This window comes from Clarias gariepinus, chromosome 15 (genome assembly GCF_024256425.1).
Source record: "Clarias gariepinus isolate MV-2021 ecotype Netherlands chromosome 15, CGAR_prim_01v2, whole genome shotgun sequence".
NCBI classification, from domain to species: Eukaryota; Metazoa; Chordata; class Actinopteri; order Siluriformes; family Clariidae; genus Clarias; species Clarias gariepinus.
In genome coordinates this window covers 28,296,572-28,322,814 of record NC_071114.1, presented here as the reverse complement: position 1 = coordinate 28,322,814, position 26,243 = coordinate 28,296,572, and the positions used below count along the sequence as shown (strand labels likewise).

The window sequence follows — 26,243 nt, the reverse complement described above, 5'->3', positions numbered from 1 at the left end:
AAGGGGGCGGGGAGAAGACAGGTGGAAGAAGGAGGAGGGGGGCGGGGGCGGGGGTGAATAACGCGGATAAAGCGGGAACAGGACGGAGAAGGTGAGCGGTTGTTGTGCTGCTCCTGTAGTGATGCTGCAGCGGGATTAGACCCTGTTTAACACTGGAAACGTGACATCGCTATTATCACGTATGTATGTATGTATGTATGTATGTATGTATATGTGTGTGTGGTTATATATATATATATATATATATATATATATATATATATGTGTGTGTGTGTGTTGACTCGTTGGTGTAATGTGAATAATAAATAAGAAGTGCTGGGTTGCAGTGCTGAGTCATGCTGCGAGGCGGCGCTGCTGTTCCTCTGACCGAGCGGCACCGAGGAGAGACAGGTCAGTGTCTGTTTGTCTCTCTCTCTCTCTCTCTCTCTCTCTGTCTCTGTCTTTCTCTCTGTCTCTCTTCCTGTCTCTCCCTTTGCTTATCTGTTTGTCGTTCTTGTTCTCTCTTTGCCTGTCTGTCCCTCTTTCTGCCTCTCTCTCTGTCCCTCTTTCTGCCTCTCTCTCTGTCCCTCTTTCTGCCTCTCTCTCTCTCTCCCTCTTTCTGCCTCTCTCTCTCTCTCCCTCTTTCTGCCTCTCTCTCTCTCTCCCTCTTTCTGCCTCTCTCTCTCTCTCTCCCTCTTTCTGCCTCTCTCTCTCTCTCTCCCTCTTTCTGCCTCTCTCTCTCTCTGTCCCTCTTTCTGCCTCTCCCTCTCTCTGTCCCTCTTTCTGCCTCTCTCTCTCTCTGTCCCTCTTTCTGCCTCTCTTTCTTTCTTTGCCTGTCAGTCTTTTTCACTCACCCCCCACTCTCTCTTTGCCTGTTTGTCTTTGTTTCTGTGTGTCTCTGCCCGTCAGTCTGTCTCTGTCTCTTTTCCTCTCTCTGTCTCTCTTCCTCTTTCTCTCTGTCTTTCTTCCTCTTTCTCTCTGTCCCTCTTTCTGCCTCTTTCTCTCTGTCCCTCTTTCTGCCTCTCTCTCTCTGTCCCTCTTTCTGCCTCTCTCTCTCTTTCTTTGCCTGTCAGTCTTTTTCACTCACCCCCCACTCTCTCTTTGTCTGTTTGTCTTTGTTTCTGTGTCTCTACCCCTCAGTCTCTCTCTCTCTCTCTCTCTCTCTCTCTGTCTCTCTTCCTGTCTCTCCCTTTGCCTACTGTATCTGTCTGTCGTTCTTGTTCTCTATGTCCTTCTCTCTTTGCCTGTCTGTCCCTCTTTCTGCCTCTCTTTCTTTCTTTGCCTGTCAGTCTTTTTCACTCACCCCCACTCTCTCTTTGCCTGTTTGTCTTTGTTTCTGTGTGTCTCTGCCCGTCAGTCTGTCTCTGTCTCTCTTCCTCTCTCTGTCTCTCTTCCTCTTTCTCTCTGTCCCTCTTTCTCTCTGTCCCTCTTTCTGCCTCTTTCTCTCTCTTTCTCTCTGTCCCTCTTTCTGCCTCTCTCTCTCTGTCCCTCTTTCTGCCTCTCTCTCTCTTTCTTTGCCTGTCAGTCTTTTTCACTCACCCCCCACTCTCTCTTTGTCTGTTTGTCTTTGTTTCTGTGTCTCTACCCCTCAGTCTCTCTCTCTCTCTCTTTCTCTCTGTCTCTCTTCCTGTTTCTCCCTTTGCCTACTGTATCTGTCTGTCGTTCTTGTTCTCTATGTCCTTCTCTCTTTGCCTGTCTGTCCCTCTTTCTGTCTATCTCTCTCTCTCTCTCTCTCTCTCTCTCTGCCTGTCAGTCTTTTTCACTCAACCCCCCACTCTCTCTTTGCCTGTTTGTCTTTGTCTCTGCCCCTCAGTCTGTCTCACTCTGTCTCTCTCCCTGTGTCTGTCTCTCCACCTGTTTCCCCTCACTCTGTCTCTCTCTATGTCACTCTGTGTCTGTTTATATCTGCCAGAAGATTAATGAGGAGGAGATCTGTCAAGATTTTTAAATGCCTTATTCACATGGCAGATATTTAAGATTTGTTTCTCCAGTGGCTGCATATTTAAAAGATACGAATACAATAGGATAAAGAAAAGACAAAAAAAGAGAAAAATACAATATAAACAGATATAAATATAATAAAAAAATATATAGAAAAAACTACAGACTGTACAGAAAGGTGCAGAATTGTCTCTTTTGTGTAATGTACATAAATGTTATTGCACCCAGGATTTATATTGCACATAATATTTGATATTACATATAGAGTAGTAATGATATTGCACATCGGAGATATATATATATATATATATATATATATAGTAACAAAACAAACAAAAACAAAATAGTATAGAAAGAGTAATAATAAATAACTGTATATAGAATAAGAGTATAAACATTTAGTATCTCTCTCTTTCTCTCAGTCTACTTGTCTGTCTCTCTGTCTCTGTAAGTCTTTCTGTAAACGGTTGTCTACTGTTTCAGTCTTTCTCTCTGTGTTTTCGTTTTTTTTTTCCCCCTGCATCTCTCCTCTCCTCTGTGATGCTATTCGTCATGCTAAGATGCTATTCGTCTCCTGTCTCTCTCCTGTCTCTCTCTAGTCTTTCTCACTTCGGTCTCATTATAACTCGTTCTCTCGCACTTTTCTGCCTGCTCGCTCGCTCGCTCCAGCTTTCTGCTCAGTCAGGAGAAGAAGGTGACTGATGTTAATGTGGAACTGAGTAGAATAATGGGGAGAAAAGGAAGAGTTCAGACTCTGAGCTGCTCTCCTTCAGACACACGGATGCAGTGATCGATTCACCATGCGTCTCATTTCTTCCTGTTTAATAGAATCTCCAGGCCGTGTCCACGCCTCCATTCCTTCTCCCGAGCTCCTTCTCTCCCTGACCTTCCCAGTCCAAGCTCGAGCTTAGGCCATTAACGATCAGCGCTGCATCCCATTAATCTTCCATAAAGCTCAAATCCCTCAGCATCCCGCCATCTGATCCACACCTCCTCCTGATCAATGAGGAAGAGAGCGCAGAGACGCTGGGCAGAGACTCGGCAATGCGCTTATGTTCTAGAATGGGGAGAGAAATGGCAAAAAGATCAAATTAAAGTTGTATTACATTAGAGGTTATGCTGCAAAAAAAAATGGCAGGAGACATTTAAAATATTCTCACGTGTATAAATAATCTAGTAGATGAAGAGTGTTCAAGTCAAACCAGCACTTGTGATTAGATTTCTAGTAAATAAGCCATAAAAGCCGTTTAAGGCTGCACATCCATAAATGACGATCCTGCTCAAGGTGTCTCGGAGCCCACTGCACTCGTGAACATCGTGAACATTCACTGAGTTGGAACGCTTGATGCTTGAAAATCGACGGATAACTTGTCGCCAACTTGCCAAAGCAAGAGACGCATCTGTCTGTGGGAACGGCTGGGAGTTACTGCCACATCCCCGTACAGTCCTGACCTCGCTCCGAGACATTTCTACATGTTTGGGTCATTAAAGGAGTTCCTGGGAGGCCAACGTTTCAGACATAAAGCAGGCAGTCCTAGAACTAGAGACGCTCTACAGGCCAACATACTGTTTGTCCTGGGGGCGGAGCTTTGTGAACATGGGTGTTTTTGTGAATTCTGGTCGCCTGGCTGAGTCCCAAAATGAACGATGTCGCTGCTTTGAACACAGCGTTACAGTTAAAGTGTTAAGCTCTAACTAACGTTCACTCACTAGCAAGAGTTGTTTGTTTTTTTTCTGCTTATGCTATCTTGCTTTCCCTCACTTACTTTACCAGCTGCGATCTGAAGATAAAAAATGCCTGGGATTGCTCAGCACTTTTCTAAAAAGTAGAAAACAGCCATGACGGTGCCAGGGGTACGTATGCTGGAGTTTGAGGGGATAGAGCCTGAAAAGCAGAGATGACTAAAGGGGGAAAAAACATTTAGAATGGAATGGACTAACATCTGATCGGATGTTCGCTTCTGGGTGATTTTTATTAGATGGTGTGACATCAGTGGTTTTTGTTTTTCAATTTTAATTGTAAAGATGGGGCAGGGAGTTCAGTCAAAGATGTATCGCAGTTGTTTTTGTGGCGGTTTATGTACAGCAGGGCCTAGGCACACGGATTTAATCCCTCCTGGAGGTGAGTTCTTGAGGTGACATTTCGTAGTGTGAAACCTGTTTTCTTGTTGGAAATAATGTAACTGCAGATAATCCGTTCCAGCCACCCAAAAATATTACCAATCTGACCAATTTCCAACACTATAAACAAATTTTTGCATCTTAGAACAATTAACACATTTAGAAAAGGCGTGTAAATGAAGTTAAATATGAAATAAATAGACATTAAACCTTACTTAACATTAATTTATGATTCCTCTTTAAAACCCAAACTGAAAGTGGCTTCCTTTCCTTCTTGCTTCCGTCCTTGCTTTTTTCACAAAGAAATAAATAAAAATTGGCTTTCCACTGACAAAAACTGCTTTTTTTTTTTAGCAAAATTGCAGTTCTTAAGGCGAAAATTCTTAGGGCATTTGTATGCTGAGGTACCACTGCCTACAAATGTGTGTATATATATATATATATATATATATATATATATATATACACAGTGGTGTGAAAAACTATTTGCCCCCTTCTTGATTTCTTATTCTTTTGCCTATTTGTCACACAAAAATTTTTCTGATCATCAAACACATTTAACTATTAGTCAAAGATAACACAAGTAAACACAAAATGCAGTTTTTAAATGATGGTTTTTATTATTTAGGGAGAAAAAAATCCAAACCTACATGGCCCTGTGTGAAAAAGTAATTGCCCCCTGAACCTAATAACTGGTTAACCTGGTATTGCTGCTAACCCTTAGCAGCAATAAATGCAATCAAGCATTTGCGATAACTTGCAACGAGTCTTTTACAGCGCTCTGGAGGAATTTTGGCCCACTCATCTTTGCAGAATTGTTGTAATTCAGCTTTATTTGAGGGTTTTCTAGCATGAACCGCCTTTTTAAGGTCATGCCACAACATCTCAATAGGATTCAGGTCAGGACTTTGACTGGGCCACTCCAAAGTCTTCATTTTGTTTTTCTTCAGCCATTCAGAGGTGGATTTGCTGGTGTGTTTTGGGTCATTGTCCTGCTGCAGCACCCAAGATCGCTTCAGCTTGAGTTGACGAACAGATGGCCGGACATTCTCCTTCAGGATTTTTTGGTAGACAGTAGAATTCATGGTTCCATCTATCACAGCAAGCCTTCCAGGTCCTGAAGCAGCAAAACAACCCCAGACCATCACACTACCACCACCATATTTTACTGTTGGTATGGTGTTCTTTTTCTGAAATGCTGTGTTACTTTTACGCCAGATGTAACGGGACACGCACCTTCCAAAAAGTTAAACTTTTGTCTCGTCGGTCCACAAGGTATTTTCCCAAAAGTCTTGGCAATCATTGAAATGTTTTTTAGCAAAATTGAGACGAGCCTTGATGTTCTTTTTGCTTAAGTGGTTTGCGCCTTGGAAATCTGCCATGCAGGCCGTTTTTGCCCAGTCTCTTTCTTTTGGTGGAGTCGTGAACACTGACCTTAATTGAGGCAAGTGAGGCCTGCAGTTCTTTAGTTGTTGTCCTGGGGTCTTTTGTGGCCTCTCAGATGAGTTGTCTCTGCGCTCTTGAGGTAATTTTGGTCGGCTGGCCATTCCTGGAAAGGTTCACCACTGTTCCATGTTTTTGCCATTTGTGGATAATGGCTCTCACTGTGGTTCGCTGGAGTCCCAAAGCTTTAGAAATGGCTTTATAACCTTTACCAGCCTGATAGATCTCAATTACTTTTGTTCTCATTTTTTTCTGAATTTCTTTGGATCTTGGCATAATGTCTAGCTTTTGAGGTGCTTTTGGTCTACTTCTCTGTGTCAGGTAGCTCCTATTTAAGTGATTTTTTGATTGAAACAGGTGTGGCAGTAATCAGGCCTGGGGGTGACTACAGAAATTGAACTTTTAACTGTGATAAACCACAGTTAAGTTATTTTTTAACAAGGGGGGGCAATTACTTTTTCACACAGGGCCATGTAGATTTGGAGTTTTTTTTCTCCCTTAATAACATAATCTTCATTTAAAAACTGCATTTTGTGTTAAATTATGTTATATTTGACTAATAGTTAACAGTTTTTGATGAGCAGAAACATTTAAGTGTGACAAACATGCAAAAGAATAAGAAATCAGGAAGGGGGCAAATAGTTTTTCACACCACTGTATATATATATATATAATATATCCTGTGTTGTAAAAGCAAATTATTGTTATTATTTTTTAACAGTTAAAGAAAAACCTACAAAAAATAAAACAAACATTCTATACCATTCTTTATTATGGAATCACAGTACAAATCGAATCAACACTCGGGTCTCGTGATATCGTATCGGGTGATCCCTGTGATTACGTCCTTATGTATTTGTATAACAGTTTTAAGGATGAACGTTGTCGCAGATCGGCTTTGGAGAAATATACACGTTTCAGGTCAAACCTTTAATTTTAGGAATCGATTTTAAAACTCCATTTATATCCAACGCCTGCGTTCTTTAATAAACGTGTATTCAGTCAGTTCTGTGCAAACATTGATAATAATTAGCTTATTGTAATTAAAGTAGTCGAATGGCTCGTTTGGTGAGGAGAATAAAGGCAGGTGAGACGATCGTCAGTAATTAAATGCGAGGGGACGAACAACAGGCGGCTCATGTAATCCTCGTCAACCCCCTCCATTCCCCCCCCCTCCCCCCCACCACACACACACGAGCTTTCACACTGGAGAGGATTACTCTATTCTTCATGCGGTAAACAGACCCGCCGAGCCATCTGCAGTTACAAGTTGGCTCAAAACACTGGTGTGTGTGTGTGTGTGTGTGTGTGTGTGTTTGTACACAAATGGCAATGCCACGAGTCTCTGTGTCATCAGTTAAGTTGCAGTTGTTGGACGGAGACTAATCCCAGGATCTGTTACAAGTCCGGTTAAAGGCTGACAGGAATATTTATTTTGAGCTGCGACTCTTGTGTCGCAGGAGTCGGTGTTAACGCCATGAGGCACCGTGAGTCAGTGAGCCACCGAGTACCACGACACTTAATCAATTCTTACACACAGCACCGTTCTGCTTTTGATGCACCCAAGTGCAGTTTTATATCAGCTTTAAGCTTATTGAAAAAATGTCAAGAATTGTTGCTAAAATGTATAATTGTAGTTATAGCTGTGATTAAATTTCACATCGAATTAATGCAGGAAATCACAAAGGGTTCACTAATTTAAAGAATTTAAAACTACTTTCACTTCTGTTAATTACAATAACTGTCAGTCCCCAGATCCAGCAGTCCCAGTAAGTTAGTTCCTTCTGTCGCAGAATAAAAGTAATTTCACATTCGAGGCCATGCTGTTGTACTGAATATCAGCACTCCATCCTGTGTGATATTACTTAATTGCGAAAGTTTATAGGGATCACTTCTGTTAAAGTTGCCATCAGTCGTCTCTGCATCACCCGTCTCTCTTTTTTTTTTTTTTTTCTTCTTTCAAAGACTAAAGCTACATTTACACTGTCAGGTAAATGTGACCCAAATTTTTTTTTTTTTTTTTGCTCATATGTGACACGTATCGGATATGTTCTATGTCTATGTAAACAGGAAAAAAAAAAACGCATGCATTCCGATATTTCAAGATATTTCAGGCATCCTTCATATGTGGAAATAAATCAGATATACATGTTCAAATATGTGCTAATGTGATTGTCGTGTAAACAGACAGATCGGCTTTCCTAAGGCAATGTGTTCGGTACGTCAATAAAACCGTGACTCCTTTGCGGTTTAATGACGTAATGTTATTCTCCGATGGAAGTGCGTGTGGAATGATAACATCGCAGGTGACATGGAAGAGGAAAAAGCCCCCCGCCTTGTGTTAATGCTTATTTAGGCTAAATAACATTAAGAAATCAGTATTTGGTGAATGAAGCATATGCACAGGCTGCAATTATGGCGTTTTTCTTTTCCCTCCTCTTTCGTTTTAAAACCATGTTGACGTTTTGCGAACTTTGCATATATCGCAGAGCTAGCATTGAGCATATTTCACCTTCGTCCATCTTGGCTAGTGTGTAGCGCAATAACCTCCCTTTAAGTATGCGCGATGTTTCAGGTGGTATGGCATCCTTGTGTAAACACTTGAATCGGATATGGGTCAGAGTTGAAAGAACGTGTAAACCGATGGTCAAAAAAATCAGATATAGGCAACAAATCAGAATAAGGCATGGAGACCTGCAGTGTAAACGGGGCTTAAGATAGGTAGCTTAAACCGTTACTGAGAAACCGGAATATTCAGTAAATACACATACCATAAACACCTAGTGGTTGCTATGGAAACAACAACGTATTAGGGCCAGGGGTAGCTCAGTGGTTAAGGCATTGGACTACGGTTCAGAAGATCCCAGGTTCAAACCCCACAACCATCAAGTTGCCACTGTTGGGCCCTTGAGCGCGGCCCTTAACCCTCAACTGCTCAGATGTGTAATGAGATAAAAATGTAAGTCGCTCTGGATAAGAGCGTCTGCCAAATGACTAAATGTAAATGTATTAGAACGAGGTGATTAATAAAAACCCGTAATACAATTCTATAATTGTTCTAATGGAAAATAGTCCAAAGGCTTTGACAAATCAGATTCGAGAAGTTAATCAACCCTGAACTGTATACTAGTTCTGGATACAACAGTCAGAAATTTGCCCCCTAGTGGTTGTCAGGATGGATTGAAAATTTGTTGGAAAACTGTCACTAGTCACAATATTGAAAGCTTGATGGATGAAAAACTATCAAACCTTTTTAAAAGCAATGAGGAAAAATATTGAACCAAATCACAACTCTAGTGATTAAATAGTAATGATGAGATTTACATAAGGAATCGCGAGCCCTGGAGATTGATCCCAGTACTGGTGCAGGATGTAGAGGGCATAATGGACAGGACAGGACAGGACGGAGCGCCGCAGTGATCCTGAGCAAAACAGGAACAGGGGAAGAGATTGCGCGTGTGGAAACGTTGAGGCGCGTGCATACAAGGCTTATTGCGTTGAGCTGGAGGTCTCTCCGTGTGTGTGTGTGTGTGTGTGTTGACAGGCGCTCAGGATTAGAGGCTGCTGCGAAAAATGATGCCGTTAGCCTCTTAAAATAGAGGGAGACGGGGACGCTGAAGAAAACAAAAGCCCTGCCGATACCTAGCAGTGGCTCAGAGCGCGTCCGGATCCGAGACACAACACACACACATATACATATATGCGCACACACTTAACCATACATCCTACATACCGACGTACGGCATAGAGCAGGAGCAGAAGCCGAGATGGCTGTGACAGGAGCCGACGGTAAGGATGAGTGCACTTTCACTTGGGGTGTATGCACGATCGATTCTGTAGCGTAGGAAGATTAATGGACGCAGCGGAGTTTCTTAATGTGCATCAGAGGGCTGTAATGCGGTGCTGGAGAGCTGCGAGAACCGTATGGTTCTTTAAGGATGGGGTACAGAGTACTGTACTGTATGACTCTGCGGAAAGCACGAAGATCACCCGCTCACTCCAGTAATAGAACGGTAATTTTACATAGCCACCGTTTAGAAAAGAACCGGATGAAAAACCTTATACACAGGTGTGTAGGGTGGCTAGTTGTGTGTGTGTGTGCTGGGTTTGAACATGCAGCTGTTGAGCGGGTAAGTAGCGCAGCGCCGCGCAAAACAACACAAGCATGGCAGGAATGCGTGTTCCTTATCGGCACTAAAGCAAACCTTGACATTTCTGAGAAAGAAAGAGAGAGCGAGAGAGCGAGAGGACACCAGGGGCTGAGCGGCCGGAGTCAGAGCTAGGACTGTGTTACAGGATCCAATGGCACGGGGATGAGGGGAGGGGAGGGTACAGAGGGTTTTTGTCTTATACCTCACCCTATTTTAATTCTCATGCAGGAGCTGAATGTATTTAGTTACAAAATGATCTTGGCACAAAAACATCAAGCGGGCATCACAGTGAACTCTTGATCTTTCTCTCTTTAATTAATGTTAAGATTTGCAGAAAGCTCTCAAATATTTGCTTCTAAGATACATTAAAGATTATATTGGTGTGTATATGTATAAACCTCGGATTGTGAGTAATGCGGTTTACAAGTGTTCTGCAAGACGAGCAAAGATTTTTAATAAAATTTAACTTGGAAAAAAGTCCTGGTTTACGAGTACCGAGTATTTTGCATCTTTTGCCCTTTTTTTTTTTTTTTAACTGAACCAACGTTTTTTTCTTTCTTTTGCGCTGTGGAATTGTGGGTAATGGTCTTCCCTGCTGGGTCTCCTACTGGTATAATCAACATCCGTGCACACGTGTACTGTTTACCATAACACTGACCATGTGTGTGTAAAACATATTTTATTTTGTGTCTGCATGCGTGTGTGTACAGCACACGTGTAAAGCGAAAGCAAGTCTCATTAGAGAGGTTAAAGATCCATTTTCTCTCTCTGCTTAAGGCTTAGCCTGCTCTTTGCCTGCTGTGTGTATCTGTGTGCGCACGCTGTATTGGACACCGTGCCACACACACACACACATACATCCCTCCTACTTTTGCCTTCACAAACACACACACACACACACACACTCACTTTTTCTTTCTCTGCTCTACACAGAAACACTACTCTGTTGCGATTTTTTTTACAGTTAAAGTGCAGGTTAATTTGTTTTATTTTTACTTTACAGCAGTGATTCCGATAGTGTGTCGCTCAATCGAGTGTCATTAGAAATTTCTTGTTTATTTTCTGATAAAACCGTGTTTCCGTTGTGTGCGTGCACGGTGTGAAAAGAGGAGATTTATTTAGACTTTTTTTAAAGGTAAAGTGCAGGTTAATCCGTTTTATTTTTACTTAATATTTTGTGTTAATTATTTTTATGTACAGTGGAACCTCAGTTTATGAGTAACGTGGTTTACAAGTGTTCCGCAAGACGAGCAAAGATTTTTAATACATTTTTGACTTTAAAAAAACAAGCATTGTCTTGGTTTACGAGCACCGAGTATCATGTTTCACGCAAGCGTTTCTTGTTTTGACGCCGAGTGTCATGTGATCACAACTGAGCCATCGTTTTTTTTCTCTCTTGTTCTGCGGAATCGTCTCCCCTGCTGGGTCTTAGTGCTTGTCTCTTACTGGTATAATCAACATCCATGCACGAGTGTATTGTTTACTATAACACTGTGACCCCATGTGTGTGTAAAACAAATTTTATTTTGTGTTTGGACTGTTTCTTATAACACACGTGTGTGCGCGCGAGTAAAGCAAAAGATTCTTTATCGCGGTGTGTGTGTGCGCACGCGAGCGTAATTTGACACTGTGCCAGCTGTGTTTGTGTGTGTTCACAAACACACACGCGCACAGAAAATAAGGCGAGAGACACACACTCTGCTCTCTGAAGAAACACTGCTCTGTCGCAAATCTTTTCAGAGGTAAGGTTCTGGTTCATTTGTTTGTTTGTTTTACTTTACAGCAGTGATTTTGTTAGTTTTGCGCTCACACGAGTGTCATTAGCGATGTTTATTGCTAATTTTCTGATAAAACAGTGAAGCGGGAGAGAGACGTTGATTTATGACCGCTATTTACGTGAGTGTCGTCCAGTGCGGGAGATGCATTGTGGGTAATGCAGTCTGGTGTGTGTGAACGCGAATGTGAGATGTAAGCTAGGATATTGAGCCTTAGTTTTGTTCTTCAGTGGGTTTTTTTGTTGGATTTAAGTGCAGGATCCACCCCAAAGTTTGTACTATAACCTGCCAATGTAGCAAATAAAAGAATGGGCATCGACGAGTTTGTCCATCTCATCGTTACACAAGCATGGATTATCGGGCTGTTACGCTGTCGCAAGCAACATTAAAATAAAGCGGAGAAGCTTTAAGAATTTAGAAGAGAACAACAGTCTTTCTGTTGATGTGTGTGTGTGTTTAAACGAGAGAAGAAAGTTTTAATGTGTATGATGAGAGGGCTGAGACAGGAGGGGCTAAGAGCAAGAGTCTCCACTTACTCTAGCCTCACCCACATACACAGAACCTGCGTGCACAAACACTTATCTGCTGGAATTTATTTTTTACTTTTTTGAAAGAGGTAAATTGCACGTCAATTTGTTTTAGTTTTACTTTATATTTTGTATTAATTATTTTTATGTATTTAATTTTTTGGGTGTAAAACGAATAATTTAAGTTTCTATTATGTCTTATGGGAAAATTAAATTTGGTTTACGAGTGTTTTGGAATACGAGCCCACTTCCGGAACGAATTATGCTCGCACTCCACTGTAGTTCCACTGTGTGTACACGTGTGTGTGTGTATATATATATATATATATATATATATATATATATATATATATATATAAAATAAAATTTCATTATCTGCACCATAAATTAAATCAAAATGTTTAATAGAAAGGTCGCTATAGGCAATTTTGTCCCACCATCTAGCGTTTTTTTTTTTTTTTTTTTTTAAACAAATGTATCACTTTTTCCCTTTAAGGTGGGTGTGGCTATACATGTCACTCAACAGAGCCAATAGTTCACCGTGTATAGACAGAGTATGGCGAACAACAGTAATGCACCTGCAAGTCACCCAAATCTTTAAGAAACAGGAGAAGAATGGATGACACAGCATGTAGTACTCAAAAAAAAAAAAGAAGGAAAGTAGAGGATGAAAACTGAACCTTCAAAGATGTATGAAGAGATCAATGTATGTTTATTCTTTCTGCTGGAATTTTAAAACCAGTTTGTCTCATATGTTCAGATACCGTGGTGCATCACAAACAACAGATTTTAATGAAACTTTTGCAGTAGTTCGACATCTGCCTAAGTTTAACCTGCACCAGCTGTGAAATCAAACTGAATATTTTTACTAAGATTAGTTCATATTTTCACAGCTAAAATAACAGCGCTGAAGTGGAATCAGTGAATTTTAAAGCGCTGGAGTCGTTTTAAGACAAAACTTTATCTGATCTACTTTTTCGATCTCTCATCTGTGATTCTCTCTCTGATTAACAAATGGAGTGTATTTATTTGTCTGACGACGAAAGAAGTACAACTTGGCGTAAACAAGGTGTAAAGATACTCAACCTAACATGTTGTTATTACTTTGCTGTACAGAAAGACAGGCAGACATGTGCGTGGCCTACAACCTGAAATAATATCACTTGCATTAAAGCTCATCAGATAATTTTTTATTTTTTTAACTTGTATCAAAACAGTTGTGATTGTCATTATTTTTATTATAACTACTGTATCATTGTACAATCAAGTGAGGAAACTGTAAACTTATTAAACCTTATATTACTATTATTTTAAATATTTACCTTCTTTTATTATTCTTTACTATTCGCGTATATATATAATATATATTTTTAGTATGATTCCATCTCCAATGATTTAATTTGATTTCTTTTATTTTAGATATTGTGTTATTTATTTTTTAACATTCTATTAATTCTGTCTTTTATTTGTAGGCATATCAAGTCCAGTACTGTGCAAAAGTTTATGTAGCTTGTTTTTTTTTTTTTTTTGCTTAAACTTTGTTACACATGTTTATTTTAAGACTTCATTATTAAGTCAGTACAAAAAAAAAAAACATTTCTAATTTCTAAACATTAGTACTCCAGCAAAAAGAAAATTAATCTTACAGGAAAATATCTCGAGGCCAGAAAAGGAGGCAGTGTGTTATGTAATAGTGCACTTTTCTTGACAAAAAAGAAAAAGGTTTCTGGGTTTTGCTGCATGGAAAAATGTGACGGAGCAATCCGAAAGACTGTTCTGCAGGAAATTCAGTAAAACTAAGCAGCTTATTTCCTTATAAAAGTGCACTAACTGTATCTGACACTAAGACTTTTGCACAGTACTGTACTGTATATACCGTAACACAGTAAGTATTGCTTTAAATTATTAGTGTTTTTTAATGCTTCAGTGACTTATTTTACGTTCTTTTCTTTGACCCGTCCTCCTCATATGTGCATGCTTTTAAAACGAGTCCATTCAAACGCTCCATGCTGTCACAATAAAACACTGCATGCTCATTATTATTTACCCCTTTCTTCTTTGCAGTGGTTCCTCTTTCTTGTCGTTCTGGTGTGTGTGTTTGTGTGTGTGTGCTCTCGACCCGGAATTGTACATTTCGTTACTATTATCAATTATGTTTATGATGCTTGTGTTTTATCTCTACACATCTGAGCAAGACCTTCAGGGTTAGCGTGGTGTTGGTAGCGCTGGGGTTTGAACTCCTGACCTTCTGATCAGTGGTCCAACGTGTTAACGCCATATGCACAGTAATAGATCTGTGTTCCTGTGGCCCACTAACCAGTTTTCTGCAGAGTGTAGTGTCTGTATATACACACACACACACACACACACACACACACCAGGCAACCCAGAGCTATTTCCAGCTTGTTGATAGGAGCCATCAAATATATGGACGAGTGCCTGTTCAAATGACAGGAGTGATTACGAGCCTGGCAGTGACTGAGAGGCCTCCTCGCGCCACTTTTGATCACGAACAAAAGAGATCATGCAAAGGAATGTATCATAAGAGGCGATGATGAATGGGGCGTATAGATAGAGTATGTATACGTGAGTGTAGCTGTATACTGTATTTTCAGGTCAGAATCAGGTTCTGGATTTCAGATTACCTTACATTACTCCAATTCCATTTTTCTATTCTTAAAGCAGACACAGTTTCAGCCCCCGGCACGTCAATAGCGTCCTCTGTATTCTTGCAGAAATGCCGCGGCAGTTCCCCAAGGTCACGCTGAGTGACGTGGACGAGGAGGTGCGCCTGCTGGCCGAGAAGGTCTACGCCTCCGCGCTGAAGGAGGAGGAGAGTAAAGACGCCATGTCCATGTACACGGTGCCTGAGGATTGTCCCATCGGTCTCCAGCAGGCCAAGGAGAGGGAGCTGCTCCGGGAGCTGGCCGAGCAGCACTCCGAGGAGTCGGTCAAGAGGTCAGCCTGGGGTATGGGGGGTGGGGGGTGGGGGGTGGGGCCGATGGGGTGACTTCACTACTGTCTCTGTCCCACAAAGAAACCATTACTATAGTCTTCTAGACGACACACAAGGATCTGTGAATTAGATCAGTTATAAATGATTTTAAAAAACATGATTAAAGGTGCAGTCTGGAATTTTTTAATGGGTGACAATATTTTGAATTCAAAGGTACTCAGATTTTTAAAAGTATTTCACATTTTTCCAGCTTATCACACCACACAATTCCCAACCAAAGCAACCCTGCTCAGTCACGTCCCCTTTTTTATTAGATGCAGATTCTTATCAATGTGTTGAATTTTGGGAAAAATGGAAGACACACGTCTATTATTTATTATTATTTCTTTTAATAAATAATTGCACTCTGCCTTGCAGTCAGCAGAGGGCGCTAGTCATTAATTGCTAACCAAAGGACACGTTTCTTCTTGGACGTACAGGAAGAAGAGTTTAAGGATGATTCGATCTCAGTCCATGCAAATGCCCGTTTGTGTGGATTGGGGAAGAACTACGCCCACTCCGCTAGTGTCCCCGTCCTCCACCTGTCCCTCCATCCCAGACAACTTCCCCGAGTATCAGAGAGTCACCATCAGTGGGGATTATTGTGCCGGGGTGAGTTCGTACACTCGCACACTCTCTCGCTAACTCAGTTTAAATGTTGGATTGTCAATAAAGGAGGAGCAGAAAATCCAGTTTTAATATATATACACTATATTGCCAAAAGTATTTACTCCCCTGCCTTTACATGCGTATGAACTTGTGTAACATCCAATTCTTAATCCATAGGGTTTAATATGATGTTGGCCCCGCCCCCTTTTCAGCTATAACAGCTTCAACTCTTCTGTGAGGTTTTAGGAGTGTGTTTATGGGAATTTCTGACCGTTCCTCTAGACGCGCGTTTGTGAGGTCAGACACTGATGTTGAATGAGAAGGCCTGGCCTTTCCAGGAGTTAAAGCTGCAAAGGAGGCGGGGCTAACATTATATTTAACCCTATGGATAAAGAAATGGATGTTACTCAAGTTCATAGGCAGGCCAGCGATATACTGTATAAATATTTGCACTAAAAAGTTTTTTTTTTGTTTGTTTTTTTGCTGACTACACCTTTTAAAGAGCTCTTTTCAGATAAGATTGATTATTTTTGCTTCAGATCACTGTGGAGGACTACGAGCAAGCAGCCAAAAGTCTTCTGAAGGCGCTACTCATCCGTGAGAAATACTCAAGGCTGGCGTACCACCGCTTCCCCCAGACCACCGCCAGGTTCTTGCGCAGTGCTGAGAACTTGAAGTGGAGAGAGGAGGATGACGTCCTGCCAGGTACCCGTGTGTCCTCGTGCACTATTGACATTATTTAAAGGCATGTCGGATAATATTTGTCGGACTTGTTTTTTCATGTCGTGCTGCGCCCGGCCGTCCGCTGTGCAGACATCTGCCCGTGCCCTCGGGAAGGAGAGGACCCCTACAGCACGGAGAACGTTCCGGAGAACCTGAGCTATGAGCTGAAAATGAGGGACGGGATTATATACGTGTATGAGAACGAAGCGGCGCTCAGGGAGAACAGACCTCACTGTCTGCCGTACCCCGACCTCGAGACGTTCGCCATCGACATGAGCCACGTCCTGGCCATGATCGTAGACGGACCCACGTGAGTGTGTGCTAGGGGTAAAGGTGTGGTCAGTGATTCAGAAGTCGGAATGCCGTCTTTGAGGTATCGCTGGATTGGTAAAATGAGAAAAACAAAACATTGTATGGATAAATAATGACTAGAGGTGTTGATCCAGTCACGTATCGTGAGTCCTTCGTGTGGCAGTTCATATATGACTCCAAAATACAATGTATTTATGTACAACGGTTCCTCGGCATACGAATTTTATCCGTTCCCGGAGGCGAGATCTTAAGGTGAAAGTTTGTATTGCGAAACGCAATTTCCAATAGGGAATAATGTAAAGGCAGATAATCCGGTCCAGCCACCCAAAAATATCACCAATATTACAATATTAACAATTTCCTGCTGTTGTAAAAACGAAACTGTGTGTTTCCTTCTTGCTATTGTCCTTGTTAACATTTTTGGGCTAGATGGTGCTAGGTCTTCACAAAATTTTGCATAAAATGCAAAAATTTTAATAAAACCCTAACGAAAAAAAAGGTAAAATTGCGTCACTTGGCTTTCTACTGATGCAAACGAGTTTTAAACGACTCCCCGGCGCATGTGTAACTTGGCCAGCGTCTGGTTCGGCTCGACTCGGCTCGGTTCGTTCGCTCGTATGCCCAAAATGCTTTGTATGCCGAGGAAAATTTTATGCAAAATTTTGGTTTTTAAGGCCATGTTCTAAACTATTCACACACTGACAGGCAGCACATCATCCCGTGTAGTAGGAGCAAATTATTTGTTAAGTACTTGTTTAGGATTGCAAGATTAATATTGAATCGTGATATTTGTTCTCTCGTGATAACAATACAAATCGAAAAATCAAACCGGCACTCAGGATCAAAATATTTTTTCTCTGGTGATACCCAGCACTAATAATGACCGTCAATCATGCTGCCTGTTAATTAAAAAACTAAAATGTTTTGGGAGCGTGTTTCCACATTTGTTTCCCCATTTTTTTTTTATTATTTCTCTCGTTCTAGAAAAACTCCCAGATTTTTATCAGTGTACAGTAGTAAGTTTTGCAAGTAGTTTTTTTGCAGTTTCCCTTGCAGTCATTAGAGGGCGCTGGTTATTACTAACACATCGCTCTTTTAAACAAACAAACAAACAACAAAAGAAGGTGCATTTCTTCTTGAAAACCCCAGCCATGGGATGCAGTGCCGGTCCCAGGCTCGTATAAAGTGTGAGGGTTGAGTCAGGAAGGGCGTCCGGCGTAAAACCTGTGCTAAGTTGTGTGCGCGGATCAGATAAACCAAAGACTAACAACAATAACATTCACAAAATATTCACAATTTCCTTTCCATCTGTTCTCTCATTCCAGAAAGACATACTGTCACAGACGACTAAACTTCCTGAGCTCGAAGTTCTACTTGCATGAGATGCTGAACGAAATGGCTGAGCTTAAAGAACTCAAAGGCGTCCCGCATCGAGACTTCTATAACGTCAGGAAGGTGCGACTCGTATTTATATTAGCCGACATGTGTAGAATATGACGGCTCCTACTGTATATTACTGTAGTATTATTTTAGCCATGCGTCTGTGCCTGTACTTGTACCAGTTCCCCCATTCAGTATTTGTTTGTGATTGACTGCTCACAGGTAGACACTCACATCCACGCTGCAGCCTGTATGAACCAGAAACACCTGCTTAACTTCATCCAGACCACCTATAAGACGGACTCGGAGCGTGTGGTCCTGGAGAAAGCAGGACAGAAACTGACCCTTAAACAGGTCTTCAATAACCTCAACATGGACCCTTATGACCTCACTGTGGACTCGCTGGACGTGCATGCTGTAAGCACTCCCAGGTGCCTCTTGGCATATTGCATTAACATTATACAGGGTTATGAAATCTATATGTATGTTTTAATACCGCAACATTCTTGCATTCTGATTTCTGATGGGTCAGATTGGACTATCCGAGTACTTCAGGTTTCAAAGCGGATCCTTTTTTTTTTTTTTAAGGGTTTATAGTAAAAAAAAAAAATTTCACTTTCTCAGTAAAATGCACAGTGAATCCTTTTAGGAAGCTCGAATTACTGCAAAAGGTTGTTCTTAAAATGACTGGAATTGGGTTAAGCACTGTCCAATGCATTATATTTTTTATTAGATTAGATTTTGGAGCGATGGAAAAGGTCATGTGGTCTGACGGGCCCAGATTGACCCTATCCCATAGTGATGGCCGTGTCAGGGTAAGAAGGGAAGGGCGTAAAGTGATGCACTGTACAAGTCTCTGGAGACAGTGTTATGATCTGGGGTTGATCAGTGGCTCAGGTCGAGACTCTGCAATAAAATGAAGTCAGCTGACGACCTGAATGTACTGAACGTTTCTCTTCCCTGATGGCACGGCCCTACGGTGTCTTGGAGCTTGCTGAATCATTTTCACACATTTTCGTTTTTTATTATTGGACAAAAATAATAATAATAAAAACCTCTCTAACAGTCTATTTAAAAACAGACACCACCATGGGAAAGATTTTTTGTGGCTTGTTTTAGGGACGTCCCCCAGCATTTAATTTAGCTCCAGATAAACAGTATTTTTACATGTTAATCTATAAATAAATAAAATGTTGTCTTTAGGAAGCTGCTGTGGTATTAAAGGAATAAAGCATCTCAGGATGTTCTGTATAACGTCTCGTAGAAAATTACGAGTTGGCGTTTTCAGACTTTAAAAGGAATGGATGTGTAAACCCTCTCGCAGCAGTTCTGTAAAATCCTGCGCGGTCAATGTGAAGCATCTGACCCTGGTATGACAACCGTGGTGTCCTCTGCACTTTGACACTAACGCGAGCCAACGTTAATCTCACACAGGGCAGGCAGACGTTTCATCGTTTTGACAAGTTCAACTCCAAGTATAATCCCGTGGGAGCGAGCGAGCTACGAGAAATCTACCTGAAAACCGACAACTACATCGAAGGAGAGTACTTTGCACTTTTGATAAAGGTACGTCGTCTCTCTAGATAGATATATTTCTTAAAAAGAATCCGACTTCCGTTCATTTTTAATGCATCTAACCTCTTCTCATTTCACAGGAAGTCGCTCATGATCTGGAGGAGAGTAAATACCAGCACGCCGAGCCCCGCCTGTCCATCTACGGACGCTCGCCGGAGGAGTGGGAGAGCCTCTCTCATTGGTTCATCCAACATAAAGTCCACTCCCCCAACATGCGCTGGGTCATTCAGGTGCCCAGGATATAGTAAGTGATGGTGACCGCACCTCGCTCGACTTTATAGAAAATGTTGTGGCTAAAAAAAAAAAAACATCTTACTTACGGCATGAACCAGTGAGAAACGGGTACGAATGGTGACTGAGGATCAGGACGGTGATGCTTACTGCTAAAAGGTTGGAACAGACGAGAGGGGAAATCAGGTTCCTAATGTGGTTGTTGTTACATAAACAACCCTTTTTTTTAATCTTTAGGCACCTTGCAGCCTGTCGCAGTAAAAAAAAAAAAAAGTTTGGTTCCATTTCTTTAATCATCGTTTAATTTAAATTAATATGAAGAAATTAGGGGTGGCTCAAAACATTTGCACAGTACTGTATGTGTCAGAATTATTGGCACCCCTCCACATAGTACTTTGTGTCTCTCTAGGTCAATTAGTCTAAATTGTATGTTTTTTCCATGACATCTATGTCCTGTAGCATTTTATTTAAAACCTTTCTGTGCAAATAATTCCTTTACAGCGATATTTTTATGTCACGGAAGCTGATTCCAAACTTCGCCAAGATGCTGGAGAACATCTTCCTCCCCTTGTTTGAGGCGACGGTGAATCCTCAGAAGCACAAAGAGCTGCACGTTTTCCTCAAATATGTGAGTGGGTTTGAATAAACACACACACACACACACATTTACAGAACTTCAGTTTATTCACCAGGTTTGTCGTGTAGCAATCTAGAAATTTATTTAAAGTTTTTATATTTAAACCTTTACCAATGTTTTGCAGCCGGAAATATTTTTTCTCTTTTTCTCATCTAAGTTTTTATATTCAAATGACACATGGTACTTTGAAGAAAAAGAAGAAAATAAACACAGATACCTTACATTTATTTCATTTTGGCATGTCGCAGTGCGTAGCTGTGAATCATAGCCGGATATAAGTGACCACTTTTTAGACACAAAAAAAGAAGCATGCAAAAAAAGGAGCAGGCGCAACTGGCAAAGCCCTCAGGAAAATTGCGGGTGGTTCAGCATCTAACTTCCTTATAAAACCCGAGACTAATGAGTCCTTAAAGTCTGCTCACACCAAATTCAGACTTTGTTTCATTAATTATTGCTTACTGGGGTTCATAGGTTTTTTTTCCCAGAAGACATGCTTGCTTTACAGCATTTATTTGCATGGGCAGAGACTTTTTCACAGTACTGTACATTAATAATAAACCCATGATTTGAACTATCAAAGCTTCAGTCCTAGAACATGATTCTATGGTTGAGGCATTGGACTATGGTTTGGAAGGTCCCAGGTTCAAACCCCACATTCACCAAGTTGCCACAGTTGGGCCCTTAAGCGAGGCCCGTAACCGTCAACTGCTTAGATATATAATGAGATAAAAATATCATGCCTTATACAAAATGCCAAAGTGTTAATGTTAGATTTATTCACCTTGGACTTCATTCCTGATTAATAGCTTTATCCCTCTTAGCTTTTAACCTCCTCACTACTGTGTGTTTCTAACAACTTTTTTGTTTTTGTCATTTTGTTTTCTCCCCCTTTAGGTGACCGGCTTCGACAGCGTGGACGACGAGTCCAAGCACAGCGATCACATGTTCTCCTACAAAAGCCCCAAACCCGAGCAATGGACCACGGACGAGAACCCGCCTTACAGCTACTACCTCTTCCACATGTACGCCAACATCATGGTGCTGAACAACCTGCGCAAGTAAGTGATCGCCCCCGGCTGTTCGTCAGCACGCACCAGAACCAGTTAGAGCGCGAGATATCTAATGTCTATCAGAATGGGGGGAGGATCACCGCACTCATGCCACTAATGCAGGCCTTATGGGTCTGTCTTAATGGGTCCTCCACGGAGGAGGCGCTTTACTACAGTGATTAGAGGTACTCTGAGTAATCTCTGGGGGACGTGTGAGGTCGGTGGGTTGGTGTGTGTGTGTGTGTGTGTGTGTGTGTGTGTGTGGTGAATCACTGACTTCTATAAATACCATGGTATCAAAGGCTTATGCAGCCTATAGGGTTACAGTTTTATGTGTATACAATTATTAATGCTCTTGTTACAATACGTTATTGTTTCCATAGCAACAGCTCAATCAAAGAGACGAGTATGTCCACATGCTTCACATAATCCTGATAATAAATCTATCTGTTATATTTATGTTGTAAGAACAAAACCTTTCGTGGCACGCTGTTGTAGGAAACTAATCAACTTAAGGACGGCAACAGTGACTGCTCCATGATCACAAGAAACCATGCTGTCTACACCAGCACACATTGTTGCTGTTTATTTCTATACAGAAGTGTGTGCAAAGGTTGGCACACCCTGTAAAAATGACAAACCGTAACCTGAAGCCCAGAAATCACATGGGATTCAAACTTTTGTGTTGGTTTTCATGTGTGTAGGGAGCGAGGTCTGAGTACCTTCCAGTTCCGTCCACACTGCGGCGAAGCCGGCTCCATCACTCATCTGGTTTCAGCGTTCCTCACCGCGGATAACATCTCTCACGGCCTCAACCTCAAGAAGGTAAAGTGCCTTTTTTTATTACATTTTTTTCTTTTTCTCTTTTTCGCGCTCTCTCTTCTTCTCCTCTGCCTTTTTCCACGACCACTTTCCATTAGCGTCTCACACTCCAGTGGACAGCTTATATAAACCCTTCTGCTCTCTAGATAGAGGGAGTCGAGGCTCTCCCTCAGACCCCCACTTTTCATTTCAATATTATTTCGTTATTTTATTCATTTGTTGTAAAATCTCATGCCTTATAGTTTATAGCACATTATTTGGTATAATTGCAGTCTTTGCTGGGCTTTTTGATTTCTGTTTCAGGAAAATGTTATGTCATAAAAGAAAGCGACATGTTATGTAACACGCCACTTTTCAGACAGAAAGAAAACATAATGATGGCTCCTAGGGTTTTGATGTAAAAGAAAAAAAAATTACATCATTACTGAGCCCCTTAAGGGATATATAAGGAGAAAGAAATCTGAAAAAGACATAAGAGGAAAAAAAAAATTAATCTGACAAAATAATAGCCTTTTTTGCATGATGGATAAGAGGAAATTTTATTAAATATATTTAAAATAAAAAATTAAAATATTTGTTTATTTTTTTCTCTTGTAGTTCCAGCCTATTTGTAATGAGGTGAAATAAAGTAAAATTATTGATTCCTATCGTTAGTGTTCGTTCGTTTTAAATACATTGATTTTATATGAAATAATAAACAAATAGACCCATATTCATTTTATTAATTGTTAAACTTGTGAAAGAAAGCTGTTTTTTATGTACATACCATGTTATCATGTACATGTCCGTGTGTGTGTGTGTGTGTGTGTGTTCTCAGAGCCCTGTCCTTCAGTACCTGTACTACCTGGCCCAGGTCCCCATCGCCATGTCCCCTCTCAGTAATAACAGTCTGTTCTTGGAGTACTCGAAGAACCCGCTGCGCGAGTTCCTGCATAAGGGTCTGTGTGTGTCTCTGTCCACAGACGACCCCATGCAGTTCCACTACACCAAGGTCCGACACACCCCTTTCTTCTTTTCTACTTTCTAGTGTTTTTTTTTTTGTTTTTTTTGTATAATTATGCAACTTTACTAAGCTTTTATGTGATCTCTGATTATGCTGTTCATGATTTTGTATAATCACATTTCTTCCATGAAGTTAATAATAATGTGTTGGACAGCTCTTTATCCAGTTCCACTCATAGCCTTCTTAATTGTTTTCTTTGCAGATCCTTTTAAAATGGCACTTTTTGGGGGGACCAAACAGTGTACTATAGCACTATTTAAATAAAGTAGACATTGTATATGATTGTATATTATATTTGTTCGCAAAAGCTCATTAATACATGTAGTCCCCGACTTATGAACATTCGAGTTACGATTTTCCGCAGATATGAACGGACTGGGGTTCTACTTCTGGTTCAAAAGTAGCTTACATGTATAGTGTAAAAAAAAAAAAAGGAAACACTGCAGTAAATCAGATACTATTATTGACAATAATATACAATATTCTTTTGTGTCTAAGTATGTATAAAATGTTCTAAGTTTGGTATATTGTATGTGTGTGCGTGTCCCAGGGCTGCAGGACAAATGAGTCGGCCTCACCGGTTTCAGTAAATCAGTCCGGGAGCACGATTATAGAAAATGGATAGTCCAAATTTTGGAAAATCCTCAACACAACAGCAAACAGAGACAAAATGGTGTCCTGCATTCCCCTCACGATTTTTATGGCACAGAGACAAAATTTCAGTGCGATTAATTTCCTTAGGTGCGATTATGATTTTTGACCACATGATGGCAGTCTGGAGAGAGGGGACAGATTTAGTTAAGTGAATTGCTTTGCTTTACGTTGTATATTCATGTCAAAGATGGATAAGAATTACTTTGTCGGACTTAAGAACAAATCAGACTTGAGAACGTGCTCCTGGAACAGAACTGGTTCATAAGTAGGGGACAAACTGTAGTAGCCTATTGATCGTTGCTCAAGTTACTGTAATGTGTTCCAGGAAGCCCTAATGGAAGAGTACGCTATTGCAGCCCAGCTCTGGAAGCTGAGCACGTGTGATTTATGCGAAATCGCCAGAAACAGCGTCCTCCAGAGCGGCCTATCTCATCAGGTAACCTTCTCACATGTTGCTCGTGTACTCATCTGTCTTATAACTCTTTATTTTTTATTCTTGGTTCTGATTGGTCAGAAAGTGCTGATTAATTTTCCTTAGCAAAAAAGTGTTTATGCTAATGCACTTTGTCTGAATATGGTACTATTTCTATAGCAACGGCTTGTAAAGCACATGATATGGGCGCACATAGTAGGTAATAATATAGGTCTAATAAAAATAATAGAGACATTAAAACATTGCTATTATACAAAATAAAAGATATTTACTTAACATGTATGTAAGGAGTCTCCAGTGTTAGTGTTGTGTAACAGCAAGGATTTGCCAACAGGAGAAAAAGCACTTCCTCGGGGTCAACTACCTAAAGGATGGACCTGAAGGGAACGACATCCGGCGCACCAACGTGGCTCAGATCCGTATGGCCTACAGACACGAGACGCTGTGTAACGAGCTCAGCTTCCTGGTGGACGCGGTGAAATCCGAAGCCCTGGGCTCGTTGACGTAGACAGAACAACATACGCACACACTGCCATAAGACTGTAGCCATACATAAACACTTGCATGCTGCCTTGTACACAAGACTGCACACATCAGGTATTACTTAATTGCTGCTGCTCGGGTTAGTGGGGTAAAAAAAATAATAATAATGAAACAGAACAACCTGCCTCACTGTAATCCACTGTTAGTCTTCCATGTGAGTCCAGGTTTGCATGCGTGTTTACTGTGGCCTGCGGTTCTGCACTGAGCAGTACATTCTCAGAGATGAAGCACGTCAGGGATTGAGGTGATGCGTGGTACTTAAAGCCCATGCAATGGCACCCCCTGGTGGAAACATGGGAAAACTATGTGTTAGCTATTATTGTGGTTTTGGATGTGAAATATGTGCTGTGATAACATATAGATTATATACACCGATCAGCCATAACATTAAAACCAGATCCCCCCAAATGCCCTGTCTCATCGAGGAATCTCTGATGGTATCTGGCACCAAGACGTTAGCAGCAGATCCTTTAAACTTCGGGTTGGGGCCTCCATGGATCTGATTTACTTTATTTTTTGGTCCTGTACAATTGAGATCATGGTTCTCAAACTATTCCTGAACAATGCTTGCAATGTTGCAGGGAGTGTTATTCTACTGAACAAGGCCATCAATATTTGGGAAATACTGTTTTGGGATGTTCTTGGTCTGAAACAATGTTCAGGTAGGTGGGATGTTTAAAAACAACATCCACATGAATGGCAGGATCCAAGGTTTCCAAGCAGAACATCATCCAAAGCTTCACACTGCATCTGCTGTCTCAAATTTTTCCCACGGTGCATCCTCATGCCATCTCTCCCCCATGTAAGTGACACACATGCGTACATCCGGCTGTCCATGTGATGTAAAATAAAATGTGATTCCGCCATCTTCCATGGAAACACCCAATAAGAGCTGCTTTGAATTTAAGAGTCATCCAGCCAGGACAATTTGTTCTTTGACACTCAAATCCTTACATTTTGCCCATTCTTTCTGTTTCCAACACGTCAACATTGAGAAATGACCGCCGGCACGCTATCTGTCCACCCCATGACAGCCATCACTATTATGATGTTCGCTGGTTTTAATGTTATGGTTGATCGATTTTTATATATATACATATATGCTAGGTTTTAACCAATACAAAAAAAAAAAAATGTTAAAACGATCTATAACCAGATCTTGTTTCTGGCGCTGCAGAGTGAAGATACGAATCCTGGACCTCATTAATTTGAGCATTTTAAGATACTATAAGACCTCGAAAAACAACGTAGCTTCGTAGCTAATGTGCTAATAATAATGTTCATCCAACACCCTGAAAGCTTTTAGTGGCCTTTTCCTCTGTTATTCTCAGAAGTCATAC

The 26,243-nt window shown here is 41.0% G+C and overlaps 1 protein-coding gene across 6 annotated transcripts; it reads left to right on the top strand.

The window, feature by feature from the left end:
* The first annotated feature begins 67 nt into the window (after positions 1-67).
* Positions 68-26,174, top strand: ampd3a (adenosine monophosphate deaminase 3a). Of its 6 annotated transcripts, none has more exons than XM_053513041.1 (16): positions 68-179; positions 327-390; positions 14,673-14,895; positions 15,373-15,544; positions 16,081-16,246; positions 16,355-16,574; positions 17,902-18,031; positions 18,179-18,373; positions 19,391-19,522; positions 19,612-19,775; positions 20,264-20,390; positions 21,294-21,457; positions 22,153-22,273; positions 23,088-23,261; positions 24,253-24,363; positions 24,695-26,174. In XM_053513041.1, the coding sequence occupies exons 2-16, from the start codon at positions 336-338 to the stop codon at positions 24,866-24,868; spliced, it is 2,328 nt and encodes a 775-aa protein (XP_053369016.1). In that variant the 5' UTR covers positions 68-179; positions 327-335; the 3' UTR covers positions 24,869-26,174. The 6 variants fall into 6 exon arrangements, with proteins under 6 accessions (XP_053369016.1, XP_053369017.1, XP_053369020.1 ...); XM_053513042.1 differs by having other exon boundaries at positions 99-183; XM_053513045.1 differs by lacking the exons at positions 68-179; positions 327-390 and adding an exon at positions 3,751-3,774.
* Positions 26,175-26,243: the final 69 nt, after the last annotated feature.

Coding starts and splice junctions, on each gene's coding strand:
- ampd3a (XM_053513040.1), top strand. CDS start 3,946: ATGGGGCAGGGAGTTCAGTCAAAGATGTATCGCAGTTGTTTTTGTGGC. Junction 15,545..16,080: donor GTGGGGATTATTGTGCCGGG/GTGAGTTCGTAC, acceptor TTTTTGCTTCAG/ATCACTGTGGAGGACTACGA. Junction 16,575..17,901: donor ATGATCGTAGACGGACCCAC/GTGAGTGTGTGC, acceptor CTCTCATTCCAG/AAAGACATACTGTCACAGAC.